This window comes from Myotis brandtii, unplaced genomic scaffold (assembly GCF_000412655.1).
Source record: "Myotis brandtii unplaced genomic scaffold, ASM41265v1 scaffold596, whole genome shotgun sequence".
NCBI classification, from domain to species: domain Eukaryota; kingdom Metazoa; phylum Chordata; class Mammalia; order Chiroptera; family Vespertilionidae; genus Myotis; species Myotis brandtii.
The window spans coordinates 1712334-1727333 of record NW_005370250.1 but is presented as its reverse complement, the minus strand read 5'-3'; the positions used below and the strand labels follow the sequence as shown (position 1 = coordinate 1727333).

Genomic DNA, 15000 nt, shown 5'->3' with positions numbered 1-15000 from the left:
TTGCTTCCTAGAATGGAATTCTGGGGACAGTAAAAAAAAAAAAAAAAAAGAAACTCTCCCAGAATGCCTGATGGAAGCACTTATATACCAGGTGATGAAACTCGTGACATATAGGTTGGTGAGGGTTTGTGCCTGTGGGGTGTGAATATAGATACTAGCTGGAACTTGCCTGCTCGATTTGACTGGTCAATCATTGGCTGTACTATTCTTCTTCTGGCGTTAATAAACCTGAAATAAAACAGAGAGACCGGTCATCAGATGCAAGGTCTGTGCTCCGTGAACACCTTTGCACCAACACTGCGGGGAATACGATCCAGTCGGACATCTACTGGAAATGACCGTTGTCAGTCAAAGGCAATTTTCTCTTTCCCTGTTCAAAAACAGTTGACTGGCTCATCTCGCCCGTCCTCTTAAAACCAACCGGAGGCTGGCTGGCAAACACGGCACAGGCGGGGAGAAGTGTATTCCCCGAGAAAGCTTCTCTTCCTTTGCAATCGTGCTTCTGCTTCTCGCACAGGTCGGGATCTGGTTAAAGTTCGCAGGCTGGGAGCTTTTCCCCTTCGCCTGCAGTCCCCGGCGCGGGGAGACCCAGCTTCCCCCTTGCAGCTGGTCATAAATGGAGACCAGGCTCTGGCACTCTGCTTTCACAAGGTATTGTTAGGTCAGCAAAGCCATCAATTAGGCTGTCTGAAGTTTTATCACCAACACAGCAGTAATAAGTGCTGGCCAGAAAGACTTCTGCTCTTCGGCAACTCCTGCAGTTTAAGCCTGTAAAGTTAGGGGTCATTTAGAGGTCAGTGCCAGCTGGGGGCGGCCTTTCCAGTCCAAGCGGGGACACCCAGGGCAGGGATAAGGTAACTGCCAACCATAAACCCAGCCACCTTTCAACCCACTAGAAAGGCAGAGCCTCAGGTACACATGGTTGAGATTAGAGCCCGAGAAACGTTTTCAAATCAGGTGGTGGCTGAATCACAGGAATGTGGAGAAGCAGTTATTTCGTCTCGAAGCCTGGATCTAATTTTGTTGGAAATCCAAAAATAAGTGCCTACTTCATGTTACTTTAATGTTTAATAATGCCCATCAAATATTCATGTACAAAGAGAGTAAGATGATAAGAAATCTCCTTTATTTCTCTAAATTTAATAAAAACAAAACAATTTCCCACCATTTGTGAGTTACCCTTGTCCCTGTGCATTTAATGACGAGCCTTCCCCACACATCGGAGCTGATGCACAGGATTCATTGCCTGTGCATTTTGGGGGGGTGCTTGAAGGGAGGGGGGGTGCCTAGCATTTAGCGAGCTGTCCCTTAAAAATATACTCATTTATAACATGTCCCAATATTTCCAGTGTCAAATCGTAAGTGCACGGGGACTTAATGATTAATGGTTCTGCATGGGGCCACAGGCAGGAACTGAAAACTCGTTCTTTGAAATTAGCAAAATAAATAAATACATAAAATAAAAAATAAAAAAATTCTAGTGCACGTTGGCAGCTTTGCGTTTGCGTTCCTGCGGAGATGAAGTCCCTAGCCGAAGTCCCTTCTGAAGGCCGGCAGCCCACACTCTCTCAGGCCTCCTGTGAGCACTCCAGTGGGAATACAATTAGGCCAGAGAAGAATAGCTGCAAGGAAACCAAAGGAGTCTTTTGCATATGGTGTTTGTTTGCAAAACAATGAACTTCTTTATTACTTAAGAGAGTACGGAGCTCACTTGTCAAAAATGTTACACCCCCGCAGGTTTGGGGAAGAAAGTGACAGGCTAGGAGAGGTGAGAACAAAAGGAAAAGTCCTAGCTGCGTATTTCTTCCCACCTGGCACCAGACATGTTGCTCAGCTAGATCACAGAGCCTTCCAGAATTATCCCTCCAATCAGAAAAGGAACTTAATTATCCACTCTTTTCCTCACTGTTTTTACTGGGACCAAGGAGGTCTGCCCTGAGATTTCCACCCCCAGGAGCTCTTTTTATCAGCTCAGGTTAGGGCCCAGTGAGGTGCTCGGGGGAGAGGGGCAAACCTTTTCTCTCCTCCTTGAAGTTTCTAATGGAGGACACACATGGCAGGGGTTTCACCTCGTTTTATGGGCTACTAATCCTGGTTTTGTTTTTTCCTATAGGCCAACTCTTTAGGTAAAACGAATTGCTATTTTTTCCCTTTTTAATTTCACCCTTTTGCTCTTTTATTATTTACATCTGGAGGTTGTTCCCTTATTTATGTCTTTCTCTCCAGTTCCCCCAAACACTCCCTTACTCACAGAGCTGCAAGGCATCATGGTTCTTAGTTCTCAGCAGGAGAACTCCACACTGTCTTCAAACAAATAATTACAGGGAAGGTTAGAGGTTCACTCAAAGGTCATTTCTTTGGATACTCGTCAGAATGTTTACATTAGTAAAAACGGGGTCCTCTCAAAAGGTTGTTCCATGGGGGACACACAACAATGCAAAACATTAAAAAAAGCATTCTGCGTGCTAGCAGGTCTTTATAGAAGCGCTGAACTTGGAAATGCCACTCCAGTGTTCCATTTTCAACTAGTTACCATGGCGTGGGCCGATGTTCACTAGCAGTTATGGCGATGGCCTTTCTTTGTCCAGCTCTACTCAACAAACACGCATAGAGGCCTCCGAAGGTTTTCTCCGGATCCTTTTACAAAGGGTCATAGAGATTTTGCTTTTTTCACTTGGGCTCCATTTGGCCTCTCTGAATTTTTGTTCTCAAACAATGTTTTTACTCCATCGTGCTGCATCTTGCCAGATTCATAACTCTACCACATTCTTTTAAATCACACAGAATTTTAAAAACATATGGACCCCAATTTTTCAGAAATCTCTTGATGTACAACTCCTGCCAATTGTCAACTCCCCTGATCTTGGGATGTCTTATAAACGTCATAGATGTTATTATTAAAATTAATTAATGAGTTGTCCGTATGAACATTTTAACAGTAAGAAATGAAATTACCCCACTTTGCTAATGATCCATAGACCACTCTTAAAAAAACACACCAATGCACATATAAAATGGAACAATTTAAAAATAAAATTAGGAGTATTTTTTTTCTTTAATATCACTGTGATGAAATTTCCAAATGTAGTCTTCCCCAAAATTATAGGACCTGAATTTTTTTTCCAAGTCTTCTGATCTATATTTTAAAGTGAATGTATTTAGCACTCAAGCAGTAAGCAGAATATATCAACTTTTGATTATACTGAAATTTTAAAAAGCCTAAGTTGAAAATCAACTGATCTTCAATCTTTCAAGGTCCAAGCTCCATTCATATGGAAAAACACAACTCAATGGTTCAAAGACAGAAAACAAGATGTCTTAAAAAGGCTCAAAAGGTTTCTTGAATATTAAATGGGTCTTACAAAATAACATTTTGATGAGTTAAGTGTAAATGAATCAGACACATATGGATTAAGTTATCCTAGAATTTCACACGGGTTTAAAAAATAAGGGGAAAAGAGGGTCTTGGCAAAAACATTTTGGACTTTGCCAAACCCAAAACATTTGAAAAATTGCTGAAGACATCCAACTAACCAACATGCAGCAAGCTGCACCCAACTTTAATGAAAACCCCCAAAGTTATTTCCAATCCAAAGACTGTTAGGTTTTTCATCTGTATCTGATATAAAAAAAAAAAGTTTCTAAGTCATAATGTCATCCCGGAATGATTTTGAAGTTGAGGACATATAATATACTCCTCTATTGGTACAAACAATTTAACCCAAAATTACAAAGTCTTCTTAGATATTAAATAGCTTTTAAAAACATGCTGAGGTTTGTGCAACTTGCGTGTAAAACGTGCCGAATATGATAAATGCCATAAATAAAATGTGCTAGTAAGTCTAGTGCCTTATCCAGATTTCACTTAGAAAAAAATTTCATTAGCCACATTGTGACTTTTTTTAAGGGCTAGAGATAATTCCATTAGTGACTCCTTAGGGAATGAGTACCCTAAAGTGCACGAGTTCCATTGATTTGTATTGAACACAAAGTTTGTATCCAGGCTCACACAAAAGCTCTGGAGAGTACCTACTGATACCATCGACTTTCTAACTAAGTTTTACTAAAATAGAAAATGCAATCGTTTGTGGGACCCTTAAAAAGAATACACTACGACTGCTATGTTAAAAATAATTATAGAAATACATTTAATGACTTTCCAAGAATCACAGGGCCTTTTTGAGTCAACTTGGAGAGATGAAAAAAAGAATATTTTTAAAAAGAATAAACCCAAGATAGAAAAATATTGTTAAAATCTCATCTTGTTGTCTTGCTGGAGAGATATCTCCTAGAGACCTCCCTCTATCCCCACCTTAACCCCCACCCTCACCCCCACCCAAAAGCCAAACTTTTCAGCTTGCATACTTTTCTGCAACTGAAATCTCACCATCTTGATTTTTCTTTTAAAGGCTTTTCACTCCAAAGCCTATTTCAGATTGATAGAAGTAGGCTTAGGTGTCGTTCCTGATTGTTGGTTGATTTCTTTTCTTTCTTTCTTTTTCCTCCCTTCTTTTTAAATGGTTGATAAATCCCTTTTTTCTGGTTCACTAACTTCATGCCACACCTGGTAACCAACTCCTTTACGCAGCATTCCTTATGTTAGAAAGTGAGGCCTCCATGGAGTCACCTGGAAACCAGCCAGCCCTGAACACTGAGAAGGAAGCAAGACTCCTGGAATTGAAGCTTTTGCATGGATTGGTCTGGTCTAGGAAGGGGGCTGGCTTGTCGAAGAGGGATCAGATCAACTCGGAGGAAGTGTTGTAGGCAACGTGGGACTGGGGACCTGTTAAAAAATGAAAAATCTCTACTTCCCTACCTTCCCTAGCCAGGGCTCCTCAGGGAAGGTGCTTATTCACAGAATTTGCTACTCCTTGGTGCTGAAACAATGAAGCCTCAACCAAGCCAGTTATCAAGTTTCTTTCTTTTTTTTTCTTACTTTGAAAAAAACAAGCAAACAAAACCAAAAAAACAGCTAGTCTTTTTCTGTGCTGTGTTATGGTCAAGAGGGGGAAGGCAGAGGTGGGTGGGTGGGAAGAGATCAACCAAAGAACTTGTATGCATATATGCATGACCCATGGACACAGACAATAGTGTGGTGAAGGCCAGGGGCGGGGGCTAGAAGGGGTCAAAGGGGAAAAGAAGGGGACATATGTAATACTTTCAATAATAATGATTTAAAAAAGAGTGGGGTTTTCTCAGTAAGATACATTAAATTGATTAAATCAATGTATTAAGCAGGTTTACCTTTGACCATGTACTCGGGCACACAAATGATTGAGTCTTGTTGCAAACATAAATTTTTCACTGGTGGCCAGACAGTAGGTATTTTCTCACAGACAACAGTGAGCACAGTAAGGTAAATGAAATTCGTGGGCTACTTAGGGACACATTCATGGTTCATAACTAATTTCCATGAGCTATAGCTTAATTTATAACTTGATAGGTACCAGATTTGTCCACAACTCGAAAGACAAATGAACTAATACTCATACATTTACAATATGAAAACATGATATTAATCTGGAATCACAAACCTTTTGTAGCTTTATGAATATGCCTTGAGTACTGGAGTGTCCATGTTGACACAAAAGGCTCTGGGCAAAATGATCAAGTAGGTGCTGGTTATCTCTAGTGACCTTCTACAGTGTTCTTTCAAAATTCTTTCTTGTATCTAATTTTTCCCTAAAGTGACACAGGCTCACCTAGGTTCTTCACCCCACTTTGAGTAAACCCTTCTCAGTCACTATTTCATATTCCAGACTTCTCCAAAGAGCAAAGTGATAAAGAGCATGGACTCATATTCTCTGCCTTTTTCTGGCTGTGTGACCGTGGGCAAGTCTACTTAACCTTCAAAGCCTTGGTTTGTTTCCTATCTATAAACTGGGGCAATAATTGGGCCCAAATTGTTTTGAGGATTAAAGGAAGTGTTATATGTAAAATCCTTGGCACAGTGCCTGGCACATAGAAAGAGCTCACGGAATGTTAGCTTATACTCAAAATGCACTCAGTCCATATCCCCTCCTAAAGAGCTCTGTTCTTTTATAGGTAATAATTAAGACTAGGTGACCTGGCCTGTGTGGCTCAGTTGGTTGGGCATCATCCTGTGCACCTAAAGGTAGCAGGTTCAATTCTCAGTTAGAGCATGTGCCCAGGTTGCTTTGCATGTGGCCCGCGGGCCGTAGTTTGAGGACCCCTGGCTTATACTCAAAATGCACTCAGCCCATACCCCTCCTAAAGAGCTCTGTTCTTTTATAGGTAATAATTAAGACTAGGTGACCTGGCCTGTGTGGCTCAGTTGGTTGGGCATCATCATGTGCACCTAAAGGTAGCAGGTTCAATTCCCAGTTAGAGCATGTGCCCAGGTTGAAGGTTCTTTCCCAGACTATACAGGAGGCAATTAATGTTTCTCTCTCACTACAATGTTTCTCTCTCTTTCCCTTCTGCTCTCTCTCAAGTCAAAATATCCTATATAATAAAAGCCTAATATGCAAATTGACCAAACATAAGAATGACTGGTCAGTGGGGGGTGGGCCCGGCCAAGGCTCATGCCAGTGGAGCAAAGAGAGGAGACAGTGATCAAGGGGCGGCAGCGACCAGTGGTGACAGAGGGACAATCGGGGGCACTGCCAGCTGCTCCCTGGCTGGTGCCACCCCCTGATTGGCCCACCCGGTCACCTCCCATAGAGGGAGGCCAAACTGTGGCTTAGGCCCACTCCCTGGAGCGGGCCTAAGGCCTTAGTCAGACATCACCTGAGGGCTCCTGGACTGTGAGAGGGTTCAGGTCTGGCTGAGGAAGCCCTCTGAGTGAACAAATTTTCATGCACCGGGCCTCTAGTCCTATATAATAAAAGCCTAATATGCAAACTGTCCCCTGGACTGGGAGTTCCCCTGGGAGTTCTACTGCTCAACCAGTGGCTATGACCCACACTAACCACCAGGGGACAGACGCTCCGACTGGTAGGTTGGCTTGCTGAGGGTGCTGGTGGGCTGGCCTGGAAAGTAAGGTGTGAGGAAGCTCCCAGGGTTTCGCCTGAGCCCCTGGCAGATATATATATATCACAATCTTTAATAAAAAGACTAGTAGGTGGGTGGCTATTAAACCAACCCATGCTGAGTTGATAAAATGGTAATAATCTGTTGTACCCCAACGGGTAGCATGTGTCCACCTGGCAGGGTCTTTCCAGAGATCCCAGCCAATCTGAATGTATAATGCCACAGTGGGGATGACTTCAGACACTGGAGCAAGCATCCGCTAGGGGGCTAGGTAGTATGGCGAGCTACTGGAATCACACAGTCTCTTAATGGTTCTCTAGATCCCCATGGACCAGCCACACCAACCTCACCCTGATCTTGTTAGAACTGCAGAAATACTGTAGTCCCTACCCTGGCGCTGCTGAATCTGAATAGCATGTTAAAAGACCCCCAAGTTATCTGTGCACATTTATGTTTGAAGGTCCTGCTTGAGATCGCATACCAAATAGATGATCTAGTACGTTGCCTAGGAATAGGAAGTTGCAAAGATCAAGTTTTACCTGTGAACCTTAGCTACGGAGATGTATTCTAGTACGTTGCCTAGGAATAGGAAGTTGCAAAGATCTTGAACCTTAGCTACGGAGATGTACGCATTATTGTCTTTGGTTATCTTGGATCTAAACAGTCTTTTAATCACTTGCCTTGGGCAACAAACAATTTGTAATAATTTAATTCATTTCATTCCATCTGTACCTCCTAAGGAAAAGTTGGGCCAATAAGCCAATAACATGTTTTTATGAAAATTGTTATCTCTCAGGAATGGATAGGAGGAAGATGGTAGAGTTTCCTTTTTATTTTATGTAACTTGTGCTGCTTGAGTTTTAATAGTAAGTATGATTATTTTTATAATTAAAACAATTTTAAAGGTGACCTGGAGAATTTGGCATCTTATTTGAGTAAGGTTTATATGGCCAATAGTAGACTTTTTAATAAGGGTATCGCAGAAATTTCCTCTAAGACAGAAAATTACCTTTTATTTCCTTTACAATACTGAGCAACAAAGCCCACTATTCTCTAAGTATAATCGCACCTGATGACATGAAACACAATGTCCCAGCGGGTTGTGATGTTGAAGCCCTGCTACTCTTACAGAATTGCCATCAGATTATTCATATGTGGCTATTTATCATGCACTATAAAAGTAATCTTTCAAAGCTACTTGAAAGTGAGGGAGGAGAAAACACACAAACTTCCTTAGCTATTCATATCTAGGATCTATCCTCTTCAAGATAAAATACTAAGTCAATAGACATAAGCTGTAGTATATTACCTCATCCTATACATGATTTATTGCAGATGGAAATCAACTTGAAAATGAATTACTTTGAAAGTTTTACTCCTGACATTAAAATTCCAGATCTTTATACCTACACACCTTGTAGTGCTTCTGAAAACAACTCTTTGCGGACACGGAAGATGCATCTACAACTTTATTGAACTCTCTCAGCCTAAAAAGCAGGAGCAATCATTTTCGAAATTACCAACACCCATTGCCTGCTCATTCACCTGAACGCTATAGCCTGACTGGGCTTTGAAAAATCAACCAGTCACCTATCATCAGTGAAGTCCATTTTAGCCAGTTCTCATTATGTTCTTAGCCATTTACTAATTCAAGCTAAGAGGAGAAGATCCTGACAAATCTAGTATCTTTTTAGCTCTTATGATCACCTTTGATTGAGGCATTAATTTTCTATCCTACTTCTCAGTGGAAACCACCTCCGCATTAACTTGCCAAAAATGCACCAAGCTGTTTAGCGATTGCGTATCAGACATGTTTGAGGAGATCAAGGTGCACTCACATGCCCTGTCTATGGATCTCTCTCTGATTAGCTTGTCATCTGCTCAGAAGAAGATGTAGGCTGATTCTCCCATACAGTCTAGCGGGCCAGCTGTTAGCTGCCTGTCAAGCCCTCAAGTGGACAAGTAGTCCAGGAGCAAAAATGTCACTCCTTTGATCTGGCGAGGAGCAGCTGCTGATTTATAGAGTAGGACTTTGTTCTTCCGTTCTATTTTACTTTCTTTCCTAAGGCAGAACCACAAAATCCAGGAGAAAAAAAAAAGTGCCGTTCCCAGCAACATCAACAAGCTCTGACAACTGCAACAGGGTTTTTCTTGGCCCTAACAAAGCTCTCAGGCATCTCCTTTGACGCTCACCTTTATTCCCCCCCCCCAACCCCCCCCCCCCCCACACACACACCATTTTTTGCAATGCGGTAGTTATTGTTTAATTCAGCTTCTGTAAATGGAATGGACTGTGGCCAGCAAGCCTGGGGCATAAACACACCTGTATGAAAGGAGCCTTATTGTAGCAACCATCTACAAGCAGGCTCGCATGAACCACGCGTTCCTGGGTTCAGAAAGAATGCTCCATTTTTCCTGACAGCAAATTTTACACTAAGTGAGTTTCTATTTTTAATGCCACCAACCTATGGTGACCACATTTGAACTGTTTCCTCTCCAGAGGCATCCCACTCTTTAAATCAAAGAGAAAAAAGGATTAGATTCTTTTAATCTGTGAGCAAACAGATCCATCAAAAATGTTTATCCACTGTCTATAATATCAATCAGTAAGTGCTGAATTAAACAGCCAGAAAGGCTTTAGCAAATGCAATATCAAAGATGCCATAATGTTGATTTCATTACCACCGATTTATACTGACATCGGCTTCCCTGAGCAATATATAAGAGAAAAAAACACCACCAACAAAATCAACGTAAGCCATATGCACTGTCTTGTTAAGAATTAAAATGATTTCAACCACATGATCCTGTTCTCAATGAATAAATCTGTCAGGACAGAGATGCCCTGTCAGCCAAGTGGAGCATGAAACAATGTGGCCTTGAGATAAACTGTGAGAAGTCATCAGCCATGTGTATATACATACATGAATGTATGTGTGTACACACACAAACACACATGTGTGCATACACATATATGTACACACATGTGTGTACATGCACATATACGTACATGTGTGCACTCACACACACACACACACACACCAGGTGATCAACTTTGCCAGAGATTAACCCTTGGCTAAGTTTTCTGTGCAGTGATTGAAAGGAAGAGTAAGAAAAAGGTATCAACTCTAGGATATTTAGACATATTACCACATAGGTCAAAGACGGGAATTGCACGGGTAGTGGGAATGCTAAAAGCAAGGGAGGAAAGAACAGTTGCTAAAAATCCTTGCTTCCACTCCATCATACCATGTTCTAGTGTTTACTCCCTTCTTCCCTTTCACGCTTCTCCAGGGGAATAGAGATCGTTCTCAGCCTTATTTCTTGCTTTAGCCTATGTCCCCCTTTAGTCCGTCAGAAGTTACTAAGCACCCACCTCCTCTCCATTCAGAGAATTGTAATAGCAGATGCTTTCTCGGGGGGGGGAGGGTGGGTGCATAACCCAGTGAGAGACTGGGTTCCGGAGGGGGCAGAATGAGTAGTAGGCAGGGAAAGAAAAGTGTAGAGAAGCAGTGATTATGGAAGGCTTATTTTCATCCTTTTCAGTCCAAAAAATCAGAATAAATGATTTTTAACGTTCATAGTATTCTGTGCATATAAGTCTTCACATCCTACACTTAGCAAAAGATAAGTTTAACAACAAAAATTTGACAAGAGAATACATAATAAGAAATTATATACAATACATAAATATATAATTACATTGCAAAGGCAGTCTATGCTTTTACAGATTTTCACTCTTACACCCAGAGAAACAAATTAAAAATCCCGATTGGAAAAAACATAGTAATTATAAAACAACAGAGTCCACACTCAGTAAATAAGTGTGATCGGGTCAGTGAAAGAAGTCAGATGGAAGCTAATCACCAATTCTTGGAGGAGGAACCAGATTGAAAGAGCACAGGTTACCGGGAAGGACGGACGTAAGGGAATGGCACGTGTGAAGACACCAGGGCCCATTTTCACAAGGGAGGGTGAAGAAGCTGAGTTTAGACTGGCTCCTGGCTTGGGGTGGAAAACATGGCTACGGTTAATAGACAAGCTGGTGGAGGTGCCCCCCCCGCCCCCCACAGCTCTATGGAGATATAACTGATATTTAATGCTGTGGAATTTTAAAGCATTCAACATGTTGATTTGATACTTATTTTGCAAAATGATTGCCACTGTCACATTAGCTAAAACCTCCATCATGTCATGCAATTACAGTTCTTTCTTGTGATGAAAACATTTAAGATCTACTCTCCTAGCAACTTTCAAGTATATAATACTCTGATGCAGGCTCCTGAGTGACAAACTGAACCCCTAAGGTTCCTGAATGGTGACATGATAAAGTAAAACATGGTGCTGAGGAAGGTCTAGTCCAAGAGCCACCTATAGGATGAACTGATGAGACGCTATACACTGAGAAGGTAGAAGAGGGAAAGGAAATGAGCCCTCATGAAGGCGGCAGAAATGAAAAGGTGGGGCATTTGGCTTGGGGAACGGCTGCTGAATTGTGCTTACTCCACAAAGAAGAAACACAAATGTAAAACGTATAACCGAGGATACACCTGAGCATCTACGTGTGGTATGCTACCGTATACAGTGGATGGAAACTGACACTGACAAAGAATTTCTATTTGATGCGTTTAGGAGAGGGAAGCAATTTTCCAAATATTTCCTTTGCATTGACAGTGGGACTTCAGGCTGAGACTCTGTACAGGCCACTCAAGAGATAGTACAAGAGAAGAGTGAGAGGTTAGAAAGAAGTGACTTTAACTCCAAAACCCTCTAATTTCATCAAAACTCCAAAACTAGATGCATATTCCAGAGCTGTGGCAACAATTATGATACACTGCTTGGCTACTTCCAAAAAACAATTACTTCCTCTTCATACAGCTTCTGGCTTTTACAGAGACCCCCATCCAACAATGGCTGGCTATGCCAATTCTCAGTGAAAGTCTCTGTGACCTCGGTCTTATTTCTATCAGCTCCAGTTGGCTTTCTCCTTTACTTCTGAGATAATAGGTGTGACTTGATGTAGAGGCTGATGATAACATACCTGTTATTCTGGAAACTGCTACACTAAAACTTGGGTTCCACTCCATACTTAACAATGAAATGTATTCCAGAGTTTCAAAAACCGGATACAGGAAAATACATACAGGAGATGGTATGTTTTACACAACATAACACAATCCAGGGTGGGTTTTTCTCTAGGTAGTGACAACTAATTTAGAAGAGAACTGATAGGACCGCCTATTCCATTTTAAAGGGACTCCATTAAGTGTGATGGCTTCCAAATTGTGTCCTCCTTTCAAAACATATTTTTCTTTTTAAATGGGCTTTTAAGGTGAAAAATATGGCACTTCCCCCAAAATGGTGTGGAAACAAATGGTTCTCAAGTCTCTATTCTTCAACTCAGGCCCAGCCTCCCCAAGGCCAGCCCTGTGAAGCCACGAGGTGTTTGGCAGGAAGGGGTGTGCATGTGAGTGTCCCGGAGGCCCTTTCATTTGTCTGTGGGGCTCCTTTTTCTCAAGCAGCAGGGAGGCTCCGAAGCCCCGCTAGGCCGGCCACAGTGTTTGCACGCCCGCTCTTAGCCTTCTTTCCATCCTCCTGCTGGTTTAAAAGAAAGGATGTGGCAGAGGACACATGCAGATGGTGGCAACCTTCTCAGGGCCCTTTCTCAATACCACTGCTTTCTCTAACGTGTAGCCCGGTCTCCTGTTCGTTCGAGAGGCTGAGATTTTAGCACTTTTAAAGGGAACCATACGTGAGAAATCTCCTAGGTGTTAAACTTTAGAGTGGCTTCAACCCAAAATATGACAAAATGAGATGAAAACACAGAAAGTCAAGTAATATTAAGAAAAAGATCCAACAAACAAAATATCATACATATGCATTTATATCATAGTCTTTCTATTTAAACCAAATGTTATTTAACCAGTTTTTACTGGCATCTAGTATAGGTGCCAAGGGGGGAGGAAGGGTAGAATCAGAGATCTAAAAAATTTCTAAGTCACTTCAAATAAACTATAGTTCTCAGAGCAATGCATCTAACAAAAATCTTTAAAAAATGTTATTATAACATATCCCATTATGTTGAGAAGCAAAACAGAAAATCTATTCGTGGACATGTGACTTAATGTCCTCACATTTACGATGTTCAAACACCCAATACCAAATTCCAAATAAGATTTCCTGACTGCCTTTTCTTAATATCAAATGAAACCTCTTTTCCTTTGACTTGACAGCCAGGTAGCATCTGTACCTTCTCCAGAGATGTCATATGCAGTCTTTCCAATGTGGCGGTATTATTACCTACAAAATTTTTAGCATCATCTCGTAATCATAAAAGATATAAAATATATCTTTATAAATCACAAGAGGCTCAGTGAGCCAGCAGTTACGCCACAACTGCTTCAGAGGGTTAGTTAGTGCACTCCCCCCCCGACCCCCGATTTGCAGAGGAATAAAGACATCAACTTTCGACTCTGACATTCCACATGAAGCTAAAAGCTCCAACAGACAAAGAAGAAACACACTGTACTGCAATTTGAAAAAAAAATTTAGATCAGATTCATATTTCACATCTATCAGAATTAAGTGGTTTAACTTAACCATTAGAAATAGAAATGATGGCATATTTAAATTATCTTCATTTTCACAGTACAGATAAAGTAACATCATCATCTACCAACAAATAATTTAAGTTAGAACTTGGTTTAACTGCCTCAGATTCTTACCTTGGAGACAGGTAATGTACAAATAAACAAAAAGGTGCCTGGTCGGTGTGGCTCAGTGGTTGAGTATCGACCTATGAACCAGGAGGTCACGATTCAAGCCCCGGTTGGGGCACATGCCTGTGTTGCGGGGCTCGATTCCCAGTGTGGGGCGTGCAGGAGGCAGCCAATCAGTGATTCTCTCTCATCATTGATGTTTCTATCTCTCTCTCCAACACCCTTCCTCTCTGAAATCAATAAAAATATTAAAAAACAAACAAACAAGCAACAAACAGGCAATTGATAAGTATAAAGTTAATATGCTAACGTACTAGGAACACACTATTCCTTCTGTCTTTTCTGGCTTTTCTTCAATGGCCACTTGGTCAATACACCCTTCAAAATTCTTATCCGATATCACTTCTTTGAGATAAGTTCCCTGGCCCCACCGTCTGAGGAAGAAGCCCATCCTCAGTCAGTAGCACCAGGCTAACACGCCCATCACAGCGTTCAGTCAACACCATGGTCACGATGTACTAGTATTTGTCTAGCTTCCCACCAGCGAGCCTTAGAGAGCAGGAACCATATCTTAATTCTATGTTACTGAGATTGTGTCCAGCTTATAGTACATCCTCAGTAACATGTTTAGTGAAGAAAACCTGAGTGAATGAAAATAGGGTCCCCTGTCTTGGAAATAACATGGGATTGAGAACAGAAGAGCTCATAGGATTGTGTCCAGCTTATAGTACATCCTCAGTAACATGTCTGGTGAAGAAAACCTGAATGAGTGGATGAAAATAGGGTTCCCCGTCTTGGAAATAATGTGGGATTGAGAACAGAAGAGCTCATAAGGATTGTCTTTTCCTTATTTTGCAAGAGGCATAGCTGAATCCCTGATGAAATGATTGTCCCTACAATCAGGCAGAGCCAAGCTGGAAAATAACTGGCTTCCTGGCTCTGGCCTATTTGTCTTTGCAGTTAGACACAACTGAAGATACAGACCAAAGATTCAAGGTCTGAGTCCATCTGGGGATTAGAGACACCAGGCAAATCCTAGGTGCCGGGTCAAGGAAGAGAAGGACTTGACTTAGGAGAAAGTGGGCATCAGACTTTCCTTGGCTGGGAACAGTTACACTGGGGCATGGTAAGTCCAGTAGACCAAAGAGGAGAGAGCAAGCTGAGAGTAATGGGAACCGAGTATATATTTATTACTACAATGAGGCATTACGGGGTATGTGTGTGTGTGTGTGTGTGTGTGTGTGTGTGTGTGTGTGTGTGTGTTGGGAGAGAGAAAGAGTGAGGAGGA

General features: G+C 41.7%; 1 protein-coding gene across 9 annotated transcripts in view; it reads right to left on the bottom strand.

Moving 5' to 3' along the window:
• The window catches only part of MEIS2 (Meis homeobox 2), a 205229-nt gene that overhangs the window by 5408 nt on the left and 184821 nt on the right, over positions 1-15000 (bottom strand). For all 9 annotated transcript variants that reach the window (XM_005879354.2, XM_005879355.2, XM_005879357.2 and 6 more), the window contains one exon: positions 170-228. In XM_005879354.2, the coding sequence (XP_005879416.1) occupies positions 170-228 (59 nt within the window). The remainder of the gene's footprint in view (positions 1-169; positions 229-15000) is intronic.